Source organism: Takifugu rubripes, chromosome 4 (genome assembly GCF_901000725.2).
Source record: "Takifugu rubripes chromosome 4, fTakRub1.2, whole genome shotgun sequence".
In the NCBI taxonomy this organism is placed as follows: Eukaryota; Metazoa; Chordata; class Actinopteri; order Tetraodontiformes; family Tetraodontidae; genus Takifugu; species Takifugu rubripes.
Window position 1 is genome coordinate 4,164,796 of NC_042288.1, and position 19,827 is coordinate 4,184,622.

A 19,827-nucleotide genomic window follows, 5' to 3' on the forward strand; every position below is an offset into this window, starting at 1 on the left:
CATCATGGTATCTCATGTAGCGAGAGCGAACCAGCGCCCCCTGTGCTGTGATGCCCAAGTGGCTGGCTATGGCGATGTTTTTTTCAGCCGGCACAGCTGAAACAGGGAAGCTCGCTTGGTATCAGAGCAAGCTCCATTGATATTTAGAGTCCCAATCTTGATGTTTATGATGACCCTCGAAGTGAGAGAACAAATAAAAACAGGGGATCAAATGTGCATCGTCATTAGAAAGAAGAAACACTAGCCAACATCTTCAATCAGAGCAGCCTTGGCCTTGGTGACCAGCTTTTTGAGTCTATAGACCTGCTCTGAAAAGACATTTTCCTTTTTAAAACGATTTACCGATCTTATAAAACCATTCAAATCAGGGAAGAAACATTCAGTCTTCACTGCCCTTTGACCCTTGGTGTCAGATAAAAACTTTCTGATCTTCCCCACAGAGTAAAATGGGAGAGAGTCAGCTCAGACTCTTCCTCATCCTCCGCTTCAGAGAGGCTCTGTTGGACCTTCTCTCCCCCCTGCCGTTTCTTGGCTGGCTTTTTCCGCTTACTATTTATGATAATAGTGTTTTCATCTACTATGTCTTCCATTGTAATCTCATTGGGTAAACTATTTTTTTCTTGTCTTCCCCTCACATTCCCCATAAAGGTTTGATCAACCTCCCTTTCTTTCTTTCTTTCTTTCTTTCTTTCTTTCTTTCTTTCTTTCTTTCTTTCTTTCTTTCTTTCTTTCTTTCTTTCTTTCTTTCTTTCTTTCTTTCTTTCTTTCACACACCACTTCAGTCAGAGAGAGAGAGAGAGATTTAACAATACCATTATTTACATGTATTATTTACATTGACATTTATTTACTCATTTCAGAGGGAGACATTGGAGACCTGTCAAAAAATCAAAATTAAATAATTTTCCCTAACTGAACATACGATGTCTCTGACTCCCCAGATGTCTCTAAATGTATCAATTTGTTCTGTCAGTTTATAAAAATTAAATTCCACCCTGAGCCGAGCTGCCAGCAGTCTAGTCATCATGGCCACCACGTCCTCTGACCCCTAACCTATCACCGGGTTCTTCCTGGTCTTCCATATGGCTAACTTAGCCGTCCCCGAGATGGCATTAACCAACTGGTGTACAGCCTTCCTCCTAGCATGGTAGTATGGACCAAAGATAAACAGCCTGTGCTAAACCAGTACCTGCTCAGCCCTAGTACTGTATCGGAAAAGCCGCTAAAAGTACTGTGTTTAGTATGTACTATTGAAATACCCACACGTGTTGGGACAGCTCTGCTCCTAAACCCCTAGCCTTGCTACCATCCCACCTTGTCTACTGGGCACCGTCCTCCTCTCCATCATGTCCAGCAGCTCTCCACCTTTCCATGCCACCATCCCAGCCTTCATAGTTCCTACTTTGGCCTCTGTATGAAATGTCTTCCTCTTCTTTTACCCTCACAGCCCAGTTACCACCCAGTACAAGACCAATGGAAACTGTTGGTGGACCTCAGATCAGGTTTCTGCTGAATGACCTCTTGATGCAAGCCTCTGATATGGACAGGCTTGGGTCCAGCTCAGGGGACATTCCTAAGCCTGCCTTTGTAAACTCTTTATTCATCACTGCTTATCAGCAGAGGGGACGAGGCTTGAGGATTAAGGGTCATAGTAGAGGGTGGACAGGAGGGGGAAGCAGAACAACACATGTCTGGTTTAACATGTCAACACCAGCTGCTTCATGTGTCCCATGTGGAGATCAAAAATCATTAGTGACTCCATAATGGACCCAAGTTTGCTTCAGTTTAATTTTGACTAGCAGTGGCGTGCTCTACATGTCAGAGATTTATTTATTCATGGCGAACATGTCAGACACAAGTAAAATCTCATTTCTACACTTCTTGAAAATGTAGTGATTGAACTGACTCAATAAATTCTTAATACATAACAGGAAGGCATCTTTTTCTGCTGATGACATAATCATTTATTCATTTATTAAATGTTTTCAACATGACAAATACAGCAATGTCATTGATGGATCACTTGGATCTTTTCATCCTGAAGCTCGTGTCTCCAGTCAGGTGCCCAATTTGTGTGTGTGGACCCGATTTGTTTGTGTGCGTGCATGGGTCCGGTCTCATGTTCCATCCTCATTGGTCAGCAGTATCAACTGGGTTATGTTCCATCTTCCTCCTTCTCCTCCTCACCGCAGCATTTGAAGTGCTCAATAAAAGCTTTTAGTTTGTGTGTGTGTATGTCTGTGTGTATATCGCTGTGTGAGTGTGTGTAAGCCTAACCCAGTAAAGGGGAAACTATAGCCCAGTTATTGATCTGCTTCAGTGTTTATCAGTTTTCCTATTTTCTGTTTGTTTTTGGCTCCGCGGGATGAAACCAAAGCTGATTGATTAGTGATTGTTGACTATTGATCATCAGATCAAATAACTGGACATTGAACAGCTGAGCTGAGTTTTATCGATTTAATTTATATCTGCGATGATTGACAGATAACTTTCACATGGTTTGATATTTGTCCTCCTCTGTCCTGCTGTCTTCTCTCTCATCCATTCTTAACTGTCCCTCATTCATTCAGTGTGTCTCCCAACCCCCAGTGGATTATATGGTGTGAGGTTGGCCAACATGGACGTCAATGGTTAGGAAACACAATGTTCCTGTTGGCACAAAGCTGCTCTAATCCACACAATCCCACAGCAGAACCCGATTAGAGGAAGTAATCAGACAGACAGACGATGGGCCGTGGCGGTGTGGGCGGGGTCTGACTACTCGGCTAATTTATGGGGTTGTTAATCAGTTGTCCACCAGAAGACGCACGTGTGGACACTTTCAGAGACACATCAGAGTGAGAAAATCTGACTGATGTCTGTGTAGATTCACAATCATCCAGGTCATAGTTATCCAAGTAAGATCTTCAGTTCTGAACTGAAGAAGCCTTCTGGAGAGAAAGCTAAACATCTTCAAGAAAAACCTTAACAAGTCCAGTCAACGCAGAGATCTTACTTGGATAAGCTGACTGATCACTAATCAGTTTTTATCAATCTAGTTCATACAGCTAAACCTCACAAATATGTGACATCCTGTTGGGACTGATTGTGAGTGAGTGCTGTCAGGGGCTCAAGTCTTGGCGTTAAGGTGAAAGTGTGTTTTCAGGTTATCAGTTCTTCAGCCAGTCAGGTTCAGACTGTGCACCCTCCCTTTGCCATCAATTAGCTTGTGTGCTGCTGTAGAAGGGCACAAGTTTTTTACTTTTACATGCTGCTTGCACTATTCAGTTGACATGTTTGTGTGTTATGTGTGATTAGAGCTACCCTGTTTCCTTTCATCTGTTCTTGCTTGTCATATCTGTGGAGCACTAGATGTCAGTGGGGGGGATAGAACTATGAGCTCACTTCTTTAATCTATATTCTGATAATCAAAAGTCTGTGTTGCTTGAATAATGAGCCTGTTTCTGTATTGATCAGTAAACTGTTCATGTTTTTTTCATTTGTCATTTCAGCTCTGACAGCCTACACGTACCTGACCATCTTTGACCTGTTCAGGTGTGTCTGATCATGTGACCTTGCAGTGAGAAATGAGTCCAATTATTTGTGATTTTAAATCTAACAACACTGCATCAGAGAACTGTCACTCAGGAAAAAAATAGATTAAATGTAAGAAATTGAAGCAACTTCTGTTGTTTCTGCCTTCACTTCCATCCTCCTCCTCCTCCTCTTCTTCCCTGTGACCTGCAGCCTGATCACATCTCTCATCAGTTACTGGGTAACCATGAAGAAACCCACCCAGCTCTTCTCCTTTGGGTAAGTTCTCTAAAACCAAATAAGAAAATCAATAGGTTGATCTTTTCTGCTGATGCATGTCTGACTTTGTTCCTCCTGTCTGAGTGTAAAAATGTGGAGTCATCTGAGACGGTCCAGCAGAATGTTTGGGTCTAGTAGAGACAAATCGGGTTTCACATGCCTGACAAAGATTTCTACTAAATCATAACAAGAATTTTATCAGTAAATACAATAATATCAGTAACAATAACAGCAGCAGTAATAGTAGAAATAATAATAATAGTAATAGTTGCTCAGTCTGTTGGGAACTGGGCTGAGAAACGAGGGATTCTCTGCCCCAGTACAGACAAAACATGGAAGGTGTTCTAGTTGTAGGGGAAGGTGCCAGAACACCTTTAGAGCACTGCCCTTGGGCAAAGTACCGAACCCACAAATGCCCATATAGGTCATCCTCCTGGAGTGATCCTACCTATGCCCATCGTGGATACTCCCCGTGACCCTGAAAAGGATAAAGTGGTTAAGAAGTTGATAATAGTAGTAATACCGCAGCAATAATAATAGTAGGGATACCACTTTTTTTAGACTGAGTACCGATGCCGGTAGTAATCTTTTACAAACATATACACACACGTGTGCAGAAATCTGAGCTGGAACTGCTGCAAGTCCTCAGGCCCAGGTTAAGCAACATTATGGGTCCAAAGAATGAGGTCAGCTGACTACCTGAAGATACGGAATGACCAGGTTCTTCCATCAGTTGAGGTCTTTTTCCCTGATGATGTGGGCATATTCCCAGATGACAATTCCAGGATTCCTGGGGCTCAGATAATGAAAGAGTGGTTGATGATATCATTTCACACATGGATGGGCCACCACAGTCCAGTCCTCAACACCCCCTACAAGATCTGTGTTAAAAATGAATGCAGCACTGGATGGAAATAAATCTGTGACATTCCAGAAGCTTATGGGAACAATGTTAGAGGGACTGTGTCCTGATCAGAACTGAAGGTGGTCCAACAAAACAGTAGCATGATCTTTGCTTGGTGTCACTTGTTTTTGGCTCATGGTGGGTCCACCAGCAGAAATTTAGTATGAAGTGTATGAGGGTCAGTGTTGACAGCAACAATCACCTTTGTTTCATGAACTCCTGACCAACAAAACCACTTTGTGGGAGGGGGTTCAAGGTAACCTGCTAGCTCCCAAGCTAAGAAGCTCAAAGGAAATATCCCAGCACTGTTTCTCACTAAACGTTACCCACAATACCACCCAAGCCTGGAAACAAAGTGTAAGAGAGCATTTCTGTGTCTCCTCTGCAGGTTTGAAAGACTTGAGGTTTTGGCTGTTTTTGCCTCCACGGTTCTGGTCCAGCTGGGAGCATTGTTCATCCTGAAGGAGAGGTATGTGTGTGTGTGTGTGTCTCTCTCTCTCACACACGAATGTGGGTCCTATTGTTTTCAGAACATTTCCTTCCAGACAGAAACCTCTCTCTGTCTCTCATGCTCTCCCTGTCTCTCAATTAAAATTTTATTTTCTTCATTTGACTTGCCAAAACAGCAAAACTCAATATTTTCTAAGCAATATACTACTCTGCATGGGCCTTCGGTCATTCGTCATAAAATATTCTGAAATACAATAAAATCCAAATTCCAGATTTGAGTTTTATTTTAAGATTACAGTTCAATAAGTTTAATTTGTTTACATTGTGATGGTTAGTTAGTAGTCAGCTCACACCATGGTCACAGCAGGCCTGGGTTCCAAGCCCCTAGCAACCAGTTGCCTTTTGCATGTTCTTTTAATTCTGCAGTTTGTATAAGATTTTTTTTTGATTGATGCCATTTTTGGAGCAGAAACTCTCTGGAGGGCTGAAGGAGTTGACAGACCCTCCGAAAGGGTTGTGGCAGTATTTTCATCCCACGTTGAATGACCCTGCAATTGATCTTTAGATAATTTAGCGGGATGACGTGGGTCACCTGCATTATGAAAGGTACCGGTATCTCACATGGTCTCTATCTTTAAAGGAAGCTCATACTTGAAGTAGGTCATGATTTCAGCTTCTGTGCTGCTCACAGTTATTGATGGTAAGTTTAGTAGCCTGGGACACGCTAAGAGGCCTAATTACAAACTTTGCCAAGTAATATAGCACTAAGAACTGGCTAAACCTACTGAGTGTCTCCAGCTACCAGCAAGCTGCTGCACTGGTGTCTGTGTCCTCCACTGTTAACAGGACAGTTACCATCTCTCCAGATTAGTCACAAATTCTTTTTTCTTTGGCTCAATTAACACTTGGACATTGTTCAATCTGTGCTGCACTTGGAAAAGTTGCAAAAGGGCCAAAAGTATGAAACAATAGGGCTGATTATGGACTCGCTGACGTGCATGCTGTCCACCGTTGATCTGGCAGTGTTCAGGCACAGGTAAAGGTGTGATGATGACGACATTGCATCTTTCATCTCAAAGCTTCTTTAGACTTCATTCGCATCACCACCCAGCCCACGTGTGCTCAAACATGGATTTCTTAGGCACCGACTGTGACGGGTGCAATTTGGACCCAAATGCAGCACTCTGGAAAGCTGGACCGTGGTAATGACTTTTAACACACGGGCAAACAGGAACTCAGGCAGACAAGGAAACAGGAAATAGTCCGTTCTTCGGGCTCAGGGCCCGCACAAAGTCTATGGGTTGCAGGCTCGGGGAGTGGGTCGAGCAGAGCCGGAATGTGGAACCAAGGGGGAAGGATGTAAATCCTTGGAACCGTGCAGTTCCGCTGACAGCGGGCAGTAGTGACAGAAAGGGGCTTACAGGAGATGAGGCTGACAATGTAGCGGAGCAGACTGGGGACGAGCAGCAGCGAAGTCGGGGCCAGGCGGAGAAGTCAAAACCAGGTGAGCAGACAGGAACCAGAAACGCTGAGGCAGAAGTCGTAGTCAGGGGCAGAAAGCAGGTAGGTTGTCCAGGGAACAGGCGAGGCAGGCAGAATGAAGACAGGCAGGGTTGGTAACGGGTAATCCGGCAGGGAAACAACGTTGGAAAGTCTTGCATCAAGGCAGAAGAACAATCTGTCAAAGACTGAGAGTGCAGGGGAGGCTTATAAACAGGGCTGATTGGGAATAAGCTGCAGCTGTGCTTGCAGGTGAGTGGAGTTGAGCTGACGGGGTGGGAATGGCTGGCAGGTAGAGTGGAGCAGAGGCAGGGGAGAGTGGAAAATTACTAGGGCAGAGGGACAGGAGGGAACTGGGGAAATGGGGCTGTGACACCTACGTCATCATGTCGATAGATGACATGCATTTTGGTCACATATTTGTGTCTTTACTTGTAAAATGTAATTATTTCTACTCTAATGTTGGATTGATAGATTATTTACTAGGTATCATGGTTATTTCTTGCTACTTCAGACTGGGTCCCTTCTGCACAGTTGACACTGTAAACTGGGAATTTTTTATTAGGAAAATTTACGAGATGTTTTATTTTCACCTGTCCCACATGCTCTGTGCTGTGCAAGATTGTTGCATTGCATTCTCCCATCTAGCAAGTTGTGCGTATTTCTGAACTTATTTCTGGCTTCAGAACGCCAGAGAGTCAGAACCCAACAGAGCCATTTCAGAAGACAGAACGCTTCCAGTGTTTTGAGGGCTTCTAACCCAGACCGTGAATGCTCATATTGCTGTGCATCTTCTAAAAATATCCAAATTACTACCAATGAGAGGGACGGACCAGGTTTCCCTCTAAAATGGTCCCAGTCTACAAAGGCCACATAATTGTCGGGGCACCAGTAGAATAGCCAGTGATGCAGTGATTCTAATCCAAACACCGAAATTTATGTGAGCCAACATGAATTTATGTCTAAAAATAGCAGAAGTCTGCGAACCGAGTGCTATTGAATTGACACGTCAAATTAATGCAGAGGCTCCACAAGGACTGTTGAGTCTCAGAAATTCATTAATTCAATGGAGTCATCATTTGTCCAAATATACCAATAGGGGCCCAAGATGCATTTTAGCAAGTATTTTTGCTGTGATGTGGCCCCAACAGCATGACAGCATTGAAACATGGTGTGAGTTCAGGAACAAACCTCATCTTTTAATTTCATGAGTATTGAAATCTTTCCCTTTCTACACTGTGAGGATCTTGAGGTCATACAGCTTCAAGAGATAACCCATTTTGCTCCCTTCTTGTAGTTTTGCTTGAGTGTTTCCGCCGCACTCATTAGAGCACTTAGAGATTATTAATCATCCGATCATCCTTAGATCATTAGATCTCCATGTGACATCATTAGATCATCATTAAATCATTGGCTCATCATTAGATCAGTGGCTCACCATTAGATGATTGGATCATCATTAGATCATTGGGTCATCATTAGATCTCTACATGGGATCATTAGGTCATCATTAGATCTCTATATGAGATCATTCGATCATTAAATCTCAACATTAGATCATCATTTGATCTCTACATGAGATCATTAGATCTTTACATTTGATCATCATTGGATTTCTATATGAGATCATTAGATCTCTACAAAAGATCATTAGATCATCATTAGAACTGTGAGATAATGAGATCATTAGATCTCTAAATGAGATCATTAGATTATTAATAAATAATTAGATCTTCATTAGATCTCTGTGTGATCATTAGATCACGATGGCAGCTCCATGGTTGAGAATGACTGCATTAAATTATTCGAACATTACATGTCTACACAAGATAATTAGATCTCTACATGAGATCATTAGATTTCTACATAAAATAGGTGATCATTAGATCACCCATAGATCTCTACCTGAGACCATTTGATCTGTATTTGAGATCATTAGATCTCTATGTGAGATCATTACATCATTAGATCTCAATGTGAGATAATTAGATCATGATGCCTACCCTATGGTTAAGAATGACTGCAATAAATTATCACTAGATGTCTACGCAAGATCATTAAATGTCTACATGAGATCATTAGATTATCATTGGATCTCTACATGCAATCCTTAGATCAACATTTCATCTCTACACGAGATCATTAGATAATCATTAGATCTCTACATGAGGTCATTAGATGTTTACATATGATCATTAGATCATCATTAGATCTCCACATGAGATCATTAGATCTTTACTAGATCTCTACCTGAGGTCATTAGATGTCTTCATATGATCATTAGATCATCATTAGATCTCCACATGAGATCATTCGATCTTTACTAGATCTCTACCTGAGATCATTAGATTATCATTAGATCTCTACATGCAATCCTTAGATCAACATTACATCTCTACATGAGAACATTAGATCATCAGTAGATCATAAGATCTCTACATTAGATCATTAGATCATCATTGGATATTTACGTGAGATCATTAGATCACGGACATCATGATGTCGAACATTGTCTCTTGGAGAAAAACCAGATGAGACATTCTGAATCCACAAGAAGTCCTGTTTTCTGTTCAGTTCCGGCCATATTTCCTCCCTAAAGTGAGGAACACACATAAAGATAATTGGGCTGGTTGTTTCAACTGTGTTTGCCACTTGCTGTCATGTTTCATCTTTGTTTTTGCTAGATCAGGTGGGATCATGTGATTGTGGTTGGGTGAAGGGACAGACTCTTCGTGTGTGTTGTGCTGTGTTGTGATTAAGGGAGCAGGGGTTAGGGGTTATGATTAGAGCCCAATATCAGCTGAAGTACCCGGGTCATGGTGTGCCGAACCCATAAAAGCCAGGTCAATTATAGGGTGAAGCGGTCTAAATGCTGATATTTTAATGTTCATACTTGTCACACTCTGCTCCAGCCCATGGACTCAGTTCTTTTCCACTCCCCTGCTCACACCACACCCTCTGATCACACACCTGCTCTCAGTCACTGATCACACACCTGCTCTCAGTCACTGATCACACACCTGCCCTCACTCATCAATCAGTTCACCTACCAGTATACATTCTCCAGCCTCACACTCACTCGGTGCCAGATTGTCTCTGCTATGCATGACCTTCCAGCGTTTACCTGCCTGTCTTCCCGGAATCGACCCTGCCTGTTCTGCCTGTTCTGCCTGTTCTGCCTGTTCTGCCTGTTCTGCCTGACCCCCGGTAAATTAACCCTGTCTTCTGTTTTGACCACGAGCTCAGCCAGTCTCCCTCTGAATTGTTTGCCTGATTCTGCCTGCCTCCCGGTTACTGACTTTTTGCCTGCCTCGACCAAGTCCACTGCCCCGCTCTCGAACTGTCCGTTGTTTGCCAGATTGCAGTTAATAAACCTGTTAACTGATCAGCAGTTCTTTGCCTGTTGTGTACTGCACTGGGGTCCATACCATACCCATCACAATACTGTCATCAAATGCTGATGATACACAGGTTTAAAAGGGCTTTTTAGCTTGTGGGAAAGGGGCTTCTGTAGGCTCCTTGTCCTCTTTAATTTTCTCTCTCTCTCTCTCACACATGCTCACACACACACACTCGGTAATCCCACCTGACTAGTGTCATTGACATTGTTTCTGTTTGTCAGCGTGGAACGCTTCATGGAGCAGCCTGAGGTCCATACGTAAGTACACACACATACACACACGAGCGCGTCTGATTGTTGTTGTCACAGTCTGACAGAGCGTGAGTGAATGAAATGCATCAACATCATTACTAGGGGAGGAGCAAACAACTGATTCTGTCAGCAGGTAAAGAACAAAGCTCACATTTGACTTTAATAGTTAATTAACACTTCATTACTCTGGCAGTTTTAATGATTTATGAAATGGTGCTGCATTAATCACACATGCAAGCACATGCACGAACACACACACACATCCACACACAGATACAAACACACGCACATACTTGCTGGGAACCAGGTAAATTGGTGGAGGTAACAGGATGTCTGTTGGAGGAACCCCCCTCCTGACATGTTCATATCTAATATTTTCATTTTCATTGTTTCAGGAACAAACCTGAACTAACTTTGACTGATTTGTAGTGTGTGTGTGAGATGTTTTGGACGGTGGTGAGGTGATATCTTTGGTTCCATTAAATAATCAAATAAAAAATAAATAAGTAAAGAACAGAAAAGTGCCCAATAACTGTCAGTAAAGTGCAAGTAGGATATTTTGTTAGTCTTGCTCCTTGGTTCCAGCAGGGCCTCACAGGCCTGGAGAAGAAGCCGTTTCAGTCTGTCTGTAGGGGCCCGCAAGTCTTTCTGAGCATCTGCAGAAAGAAAAGTCTGTCTTTACCAATTCTCTCTCCCTCCCCCAATGTCAGAGGGGGTACTCCCCCCATGTCAGGTTCCCTGAGCATCAGACCGCCATGTTTCCATGTCAGTGTGTTTACATGCAAACCGTATTCCTGTGGAAGTTCCCTTACATCAGTGCACGTGGACATTGCAGCTCGACTAGTATCAGCCCAGAGTGGTCTGATTGTTGCCAGACCACCACCCCAGATAACTGGGTTGTGAGTGGACTAATGAGTGTGTGGACCATGAGCTGTTCTCTGTGGTCTGCATATGTGGTACATTTCACTGGTATTTTGAAGTGACTGAACGGCATTCTCACGGGTGTTGAGCTCGGTGTCAGTCACTATGTTAACATGATACGTTACAACAACCTATGACAGCCTCAAGCTGACCGCAACTGGAGTGCTCTTGAGCATGTTCGCCCGACTGATACCGATGCTCCGTATCCGTCTGAGTCACCCAGATAATGGGATTGGAGCTGGGTTTTCTCCATCCATAATTAGAGTTCAACTAGACAACTCGTGTTGCTCATGAGCTACCACCTCATGCTGGCAAAAGAGAACTGCACAGTCAGTAAGGAAGCCGTAGCATTAGTCATCATCCTGTTTTTAGAGATGCTGCTCTGCCCCCTAACTACACTTGGTTATTGTGGGCTGTAACACATCAACCATAAAGGGGCTGTAAAGATGCATATCGTACCCTAGTGTTTAGGAGGACAGGTTCCCCTTACTTATCCCACTTTCTCCATTGCGTATAAACTGGAACAAGGAACATATTCAGATAAGACACAAGAGTCCCTTTATGAGCATAGGTGGATTAAACTGGGCATGTAAAGGTACTGAGTGAAGACAGCTGCTAACTGCGTGCACATGCACTCAGAGTTTAGCCTGAGACTCCAGCCGGACCAGAAGCCCTCCTGCCGTTGATGTTATGCAGCACCTGTTTTCTCCCTGTGATGAGTTAGTGATGTGTGACGGCTGTTAATGGTGGGTGGAGGACGGTTGAGCAGGCATGCTACCAATGGGGTTGTTGGTGGTCTGCTCAACAGAATCTGATGTCAGAACCACTCTGTCTCTCCCTGGTTTGTTGTGATGCGGATGAGGGGCTGCTTAGTAGCTGAGGGGGGACTTTTAAAGTTAGTGTCTAGTGTTTTTGTGGAATTTGGGTGACACCAACTTCAGATTTGTGTGGCTATCATCCTGATCTTGGTCCAAAGGCAATTTGGATTTATTCCAGGTGCTTCCATGGGCAAATTATCCCTTTGGGGTGTGTGTGGGGGGGGTAAGTTTACTGGAACAAAACAGTTTCTCCAGTATACTTTAAAAAGTGCTGGGAACGGGAGAGGTCAGCAGATGGTTCCTCATTGTTGCGATAAGATTAATCTATAATTTTTTTTTTTTTTTTGCTTTTTATGAATAAAAACGATTTAACTATAAGAAATATAATTTTTATCTGGTTAAAATGCTGATATTGGGGTATTTCTGGAGATTAAATAATTAGCCCTGAGGTCAGTTGCTAGCCTGTTACCGTGATGTCAGATGTGTGGTTCTTTCTGCAGGGGTCGTCTGCTGGTGGGAACCTTCGTGGCGCTCTTCTTCCACCTGTTGACGCTGCTGTCTGTCCGGAACAAACCCTTCTCCTACGTGTCTGAAGGTAAATTCGGCACCTTGTATCACTGGATGCTCATCCTGGACTGATGTTTTTGCTGCTGACTGTGGGATTGATAAATCCTCCCAACTCACTGGGGAACAGCAACAATTTGTCTTTGTTATATTTTAGGAGATTATTGAAAAACAGTCGTTGCTTAATAAATGAGAAGCACAGGGAAGGCTTAGGGCTTGGTCCCCAATTAATTACTCCAAATCAATAAGTTCTAAAACCAAACAGTTGGTGCATCTCAAACTATGACAACACAGCTTTGCAAATTAATTTCAGAAGATTTCTTTTGGTGTGTTTGCATTGGTGGGACATCTCATGTGTGTTGTCATGCAACATATAAACTGGATTTTCCTGCGGCACACCTGTCAGATATGCTGCCAACCTTCAGCACACAAAGTTTGTGTGGGCCTAACCAGAGCTGGTCAGGAGCACGTGCTCTCGCTTACTGACTGGATGGACCATCTATAAAGCCGCGTGAATCATGTTGACCTGGATGGTTTTACAACTGATCTTCAGTTGTCCCTCAACCTTCCCGTTGTCTTCCTCCAACGAGGTCACCTGTCAGATCTTTGATAAACTCATTTGTCAAGGTTCCAAACTGGAGCCTTGTGGACCTTCATATGATAACCTGTGAGGAAGATTAGTTTCTCTCGCAGCTGTCCACGTCTGTCTGTCTCCCTTTGTCCTGGAATTCCCAATAAAATGTCCAGAAAGACACAATTCAACGATGGAATAATGCAGCAAATTGAGCAAAACTGAGAGAGCAGAAGAAGCATTAACAGAATTATTGAAAACATAAAGATCTCAAGATCTTTGTTTTTAATAATTCCAACTGCAGAATTTCTTTAGTGATTTTAATCAGCAGAACATAAATCACAGAAGTAGTTCTATTTTTATCTACAGGAACATTATGTGGACAAAAGTGGTTCTTCTCTGACTGATTCATGCTGAAAAGTCTTGAATGAGGTCAAATGTGTGTGTGTCTGTCTCTGTGTGTGTCTGTGTGTCAGCTGTCTGCAGCAGTCTCAACATCACTTAACATCTGACATTTTGGAATGGGAAGAGGAAAGTACGCACAAACACAATATCACTAACACACACATACACACACAGCTAGACTAAAAGTACATTATGCAACCATGTTCCAGACAGTGGTAATGTAGTGTGCCAGAGGGGCAGGCACATGCTAACACACTCTTCCCCCCCCCCCCCCCCCCCCCCACTAATGTCATCCACACAGATCATAAATAAGTCACTCCATTGAAATGTTTGTTTAGACTGACTCACACTGCGAGCAAAAACAACCCCCCCCCCCCCCCCCCCCCCCCGATACACACAGAGACGCGCACTCACACACACAGTTGCACGCACATACACACCAACAGCACACAGAGAGCCCAGGTCTGAGGCGGATGGGATGTGAAAGGCCTTTGACCCGACACTGAGCCTCCAGGGTCCACCATGTCATCCACAGTTAAAGACGCAGAGACGCAGTCAAGCGAGAGCGCTCATCTTTTTTTAAACACTGAGTGGGCGCCGCGCCACGCCGCCGTGTCCTCATCTCACTGTGATGCGGTTTGTTCACCATGATAGGATGGAGGAGTTGTTAGAGGAAACCTGAGTGTTCTGTGTTTCCTGATGAGTGATAGTTAACTTTTTGATCTTCACAAGTTACAGACCTGATAAACGGTTTCCTGAACTCTCTGCTGGTCATCATCACCTCACTAGGTGCAGTTGTCACAGCTAAATGTATAGTTTGGGTGAAGCTGTGTGGGGGCTGTGTGTGTGATCTTACTCGATCTGCTGCAGGACTTGTTACACCCCTGATTAGGAACAAGCTGGAGGTTTGCAAGAGATAAAGTTGTCATTGGCTGTCTGGGGTCAGTTCATCACCACTCTGATAGCATGTGGTATTGCAGTAAAACTCTTCATTTCGATCCTGATTCATATCATTGTGGGGTTTCATGTTCCTGTCTGGGTTCAGTTATGTGCAACAAATTGACATTAGTGCCATTAGCATCTGCATGTATTAAGTGGCGGAGCCTCATCCTCGAGTTCAGGTAGCACTATTTTTCAAATGATCCTCTGATCTACAGACTTGCTGTTGGGTTACTGGTGACAGCACTAATGGAAATTGTACTAACAATGACAATAACCTTAAAACTGTGGTGTGATTTTCTGCAGCGGCCAGCAGCAGTTGGCTCCAGGAACATGTGGCCGATCTTAGTCGAAGGTAAGACTTTAACACCTTTTTACTCATTCTGCTCCCAGTTACACTTGTGTGGCCCAGATTCCTCAGACAGTCAGTGAACAATAGTGATCAGAACAATAATTGGCAGATAATGTCACAGTCAGAAGAGTGGGGCAGGCAAACCCTTCCTCAACTAGACTCCGCTTCCATCTGCTGTCACATGGTTGGGATTCCATAACAGAGGCCCAGGTTTCTCTGGTGACCATGAGAAACTGTTGCAACACAAACAGGAATGACAGAAGAAGACAAGGACAATGACAGCACAGTTGTAAATCGTGTTTTTTACAGAGGAGACATATTTTAATAGAAAGAAGTTGAAGGCAGATTTTATATAACGCAGTTGGCCTCCAGACCCTGCTGAGGTCAGGCTGGGACGCTGGATCACAGTGCACACACTGACTGCACATACAACGCTGAGGAGAGCATGCTATACAGAACACACACACACACACACACACACACACACACACACACACACACACACAGAGGAAACAAGGCTGGGACGTCCTGTTCATTTCTGTTCTCTCATCCAATCACAGCTCAGCTCTGCTGCACAGATCTCCAGGCTGTCGCCCTGAGTAACCTGCTGTGTGTTTGTGTGTGTCTGTGTATGTGTGTGCTAAATCCTGATTTAGATACTTGTGCGCTTGCTTCAGTCTGATTTTTTTTCACTGATTACAGATGATTGATCACTTCAGCAGATCTAATTCTGCTCCTGTGTGATGAAAGATAAGACTAAATCACTCAAGACCAACAGAAAGGTTCCTGCTCTTGCTTCTCCAACATGGTTCCATCTTTCAGATGTTTGTATTTGTCCTTTAATCTCTCCATCTGATGTTTCTGGATTAACACACATACACGCAAGGTCACGTGTTAAATTATATCAATGCATCAAGGGGGATTATGGGGAAGCTGAAATAGTCAATCTCTTCCACAACTGGACTTTTCTTTCCTCCTCTTGGCTCAATCTGTCCATTGTCAGTCGTGAGTGCTGCTGTTGTCCTGACAACAGGTTGTTTTTCAATCAGTCTGTCAGTTTCACAGTCTGGAAGACAACGTGTGTCAGAGTCAAACACCATGGAGCAAACAGGCTCCGCCTCCATCCGCATAACCCTAACCCTTTTGTTTCATTGAAGGCAACAAGTGGCCCATCCATCATCAATAACTGATCGATCAACACATGTTTGGGTTTGAAGTTTGTAATTACCTGTCTGTTCCTGGGTCTTTGATCGAGAACTGATAATGCGGGTGTGTGTGGCTCTTTGATGCTTCCATGGATCCTCGTACTTGGGTCTTCGATGAACACTCACCCCAGGTCTCCAGTTTATAGTCTTCATCCAAGGATCTGTAGTAGTTGGATACTTGGAGATCCTGATTGCTCCATGACAGAAAGTGAAAGGTTCCTGAGCAGAGACAGGGAACCTTCTGCTGAATCATTAAGGCTAACCTTGAGGAGAACCTTCAGATGCTAACGTGGTCCCAGTAAATCAGAGAACTGCAGCTTCCTCCAGTTCGGCCAGAGCTCAGACTCCAAACACCAGTGATCCCATCAAATCCAGTTCAGGTCCCGTAAAGTCCATTACGGCATTGTGATCGGGTTAAAGGCCTAATCCCAAAGACAAACATAAACACATGGGTCCTGCAGCTTAGAGAGGACTGCGCAGCCTGACAGATGGACCCAAATGTCCACCCACCGTCCAGCTGCAGCAGCAGAACTGTAACCAAGACATCCATTAATAATCTGATCACTCCTAGAAATGATCCCTCCTCTGCAACTTTGTTATTGATGGTGACTCTCGATGAGGCTAATGGATGGTTTGTACCCCTGCAGTCTGTGCGGCATCATTCCAGGTCTGAGCAGCGTCCTGCTGCCCCGCATGAACCCGTTTGTCCTGATCAACGTGGCGGGGGCACTCTCCCTCTGCATCACATACATGCTGATAGAAGTCAAGTAAGTTCTTCATCGGGATAATTTCTTCTGCTCTCACTGGGTAATAAATGATCACCAAGGTTACAATCTCCGGTTCTTTCAGTAACTACAACGCTGTGGACACGGCCTCGGCAGTCGCCATCGCCCTCATGACCTTCGGCACCATGTATCCTATGAGCATCTACAGTGGAAAAGTGCTGCTGCAGGTCAGAGACTCACATTGATAATCCACTGTTGCCATTGTGGTCTGGACGGGTTTGCTGTGTGTCTTTTTCTGTCCTCTGTCCGCTGCCAAACGTACAATATAAAATACCCTTATTGGGTTCTGTTTTGTGGAACTCTAGTTTGTTTAATTTAATTATTTTGACTCAAATGTCAAATTGACAAATTATTTATTGTGTGTCAGGTTTATTTTTCATAGAAATATATTTTAACGTGTGGCTTCTTCTACAGTTGAACCTGAACCACTGTAAACACTAGTTTTTGTTTTGAGAAATTTCCGGGTGTATTGTTTTCTCTTCCCACCTGACGTCCTGTCCCGTATGCGGAGCTTGTCGCCACCATCTTGCAAAAATAGGAGTTGTGTGTATTTTTTCGGAGGAATCATATCGTAACAGAGCCGCTGTAGACACGTAGGATTAAACCAGATGCGCCAGAACTGCATTTAGGGGTCACAACCTTCCAGATTCCAATTGTTCAGACCTGATTCTAACCCTGTCGTTATGTTGACAGACCACACCCCCCCACATCATTGGTCAACTGGACAAACTGCTCAGGGAGGTGAGACGTTCATACACTCCAGTTCCACAAATGTATCATCCTTTAATCCAGATATTTAATCAATTAAGTATGATTGATTCTCCCTCATCTTCTGGATCAGGTGTCCACTCTTGACGGAGTGCTGGAGGTTCGGAATGAACACTTCTGGACTGTCGGCTTTGGATCTCTGGTATGTGACAGGGTTAGACTGTTTGGCAGCAATCGTAAAGGTCAAAGGCCAACACCAGTTCTTCTCTTAGCTTTTTCTGTTTGGCCTGTGGCCACCAATGTTCTGGTGGCCTTGTGGTTCTTCCTCTCTCCTGGTTCTGCCCTGAAGGTGAAGGCGAACTTTAAAGTGGAACCACAAACATGTTGACAAAAGTATTTTACAAAACCTTCCATTTATCAAAGTCCTCACCAGAGAAATGTTTGATGGGTCCCTGCCTGCAGGGGGAGATGTTCTGTCTCTTGTTTCCTTGGTGCCTCTGCTTGCTGTTGCTCTATCTGACTGTTGTTAGCGATTAGTCGACGGTTGTTGTCCGTCTGCTAACAGCAACTGTCCAAACTGATTTGACCCTCTGTTGCACTTCTGCCCTGTGTGTGTGTGTGTGTGTGTGTGTGTGTGTGTGTGTGTGTGTGTGTGTGTGTGTGTGTGTGAATGAATCCTCAAAGACAGAAATAATGGAAACAACAACATAACTTACTGTGATAAAAATACTGTAACTAAACAGCGAAACTTACAGTAATTAAATTACTGTAACTAAACATTGCAACTCACTATAATTAAATTACTGTAACTAACAACATAATTTACTGGAATTGAATTACCGTGAGTAAACAACGTAACTTACTGTAATGTAACTAAGTACACAAGCACATTCCACATGACTGTATCGGAGGTGTTGATCCCTTCATTTTATCCAAACAATCTCAAAATGGCGCGAATGCTTGGGGTCAGAAAATGGCAGCGGCTCATAGGAGTCAAATAATTTAAACATGTACGTTTGTTGTTGAGTAACAACCATTAATGGTAGTTAAATAAGTTAGGTGTGGCCAACGACGTTAGTCTGCCTAGGCCAGCTTCCACAGAATATGGAGTGGTACACATCTGTCCCATACATCAACACTAAATATACTAATGATGTTCTGTCATTTTAAAGATTTTTGTAATAATTAAACAGGTCACTTCTGACTGTGTGGAATGAGCTCATCGTGGACTAATGAGAATCCGTTATGTTACTGGGTCATTGTTGCTTGAAGAATTTTAATCTCTTGACTATTAGAATTAGATTTTGTGTGAAATCAAAGTTAGCTTTGCTGTTAGCATGATTTTTCAGCTGTTTCACCTACATTGTCTCCATTGTCTCCTCTCATCTGTTCCAGGCTGGGTCTGCCCATGTTCGTATCCGCCGTGATGCAAACGAGCAGCTGGTCCTGGCTCACGTCACTAACCGGCTGCTGCCATTGGTGTCCACACTGACGGTCCAGATATTTAAGGACGATTGGATGCGGCCCCTCCTCACTGGCACTGTGTCCTCCCCTGTTTCTGCTCCCCACCAAACCACCGTTGAAGGCTACACAGGTGCTGCCTCTTTGCCGCCTCTGGTGGCAGACCCATTGACTTCCACACCATCTAAACACAGCAGTCCTCTGCCTGAGTTTGCCTTTGAGACCCCAGGAAGAAATGTAGCACCTATGGTCCTTGCCACCTCTGGACTCCACCTTCCCAGGCCGCCATATGGCCTGGGACTCGCCTACGGACCATCTCACTACACAGGTGGACTAAATCAGGGCCCGGTCCAGTCTGGGTTCGGGCTGAGGCCCAGCATGCAGGCTCTGGGTGCGGCTTACAGAGGACTGGGGGTTCCTGCATCTGAAAACTTCAGGACTTCCTTTGGAGGGTCAGCAGTGTCTTTACAGTTTAGTACAGGCAACCCCAGCAACATACCATTACAGCAAAGACATTACCAACCGTGATCGTTTGGTCCACATCCAGACCCAGTCGCAGATCAGGACCAGCGCCGACAGACATGAGTTTCAGAGTTCAGCTGAATCCCAGCTGACGAGGAGGAAAAGCAGAAACCCGAGGTTGCACATGTGACCTTTAACCTATGACTTGGCCATCTGATGACAATGTTTGTATTTATACAGTTGTCATGGAGACAGAGTATTTGTTATTGTTCTGATATAATTGTGGGGCCACTCACACACTCTCATGGTGAAAAGTATTAAACTCTTCTCAAACTTGA

The 19,827-nt window shown here is 43.9% G+C and overlaps 1 protein-coding gene and 1 long non-coding RNA gene across 3 annotated transcripts in view; one reads left to right on the plus strand and one right to left on the minus strand.

The window, feature by feature from the left end:
- slc30a6 (solute carrier family 30 member 6) overlaps positions 1-19,827 on the plus strand; it is a 31,337-nt gene extending 11,510 nt beyond the window's left edge. Inside the window, exons 5-16 of one of the 2 annotated variants that reach the window (XM_029834650.1) lie at positions 2,571-2,630; positions 3,492-3,534; positions 3,727-3,792; positions 5,085-5,165; positions 10,269-10,304; positions 12,538-12,632; positions 14,823-14,871; positions 16,721-16,840; positions 16,923-17,025; positions 17,552-17,599; positions 17,700-17,768; positions 18,962-19,827. In XM_029834650.1, the coding sequence (XP_029690510.1) occupies positions 2,571-2,630; positions 3,492-3,534; positions 3,727-3,792; positions 5,085-5,165; positions 10,269-10,304; positions 12,538-12,632; positions 14,823-14,871; positions 16,721-16,840; positions 16,923-17,025; positions 17,552-17,599; positions 17,700-17,768; positions 18,962-19,555 (1,364 nt within the window). In that variant the 3' untranslated portion in view covers positions 19,556-19,827. The remainder of the gene's footprint in view (positions 1-2,570; positions 2,631-3,491; positions 3,535-3,726; positions 3,793-5,084; positions 5,166-10,268; positions 10,305-12,537; positions 12,633-14,822; positions 14,872-16,720; positions 16,841-16,922; positions 17,026-17,551; positions 17,600-17,699; positions 17,769-18,961) is intronic. The other variant, XM_011602996.2, reaches the window with a different exon arrangement.
- LOC115249480 (uncharacterized) lies at positions 15,884-19,054 on the minus strand. The gene is made up of 3 exons (XR_003888156.1): positions 18,929-19,054; positions 16,337-16,495; positions 15,884-16,234 (listed from the first exon to the last, which is right to left on the minus strand). It is a non-coding gene; the product is annotated as an uncharacterized lncRNA (long non-coding RNA).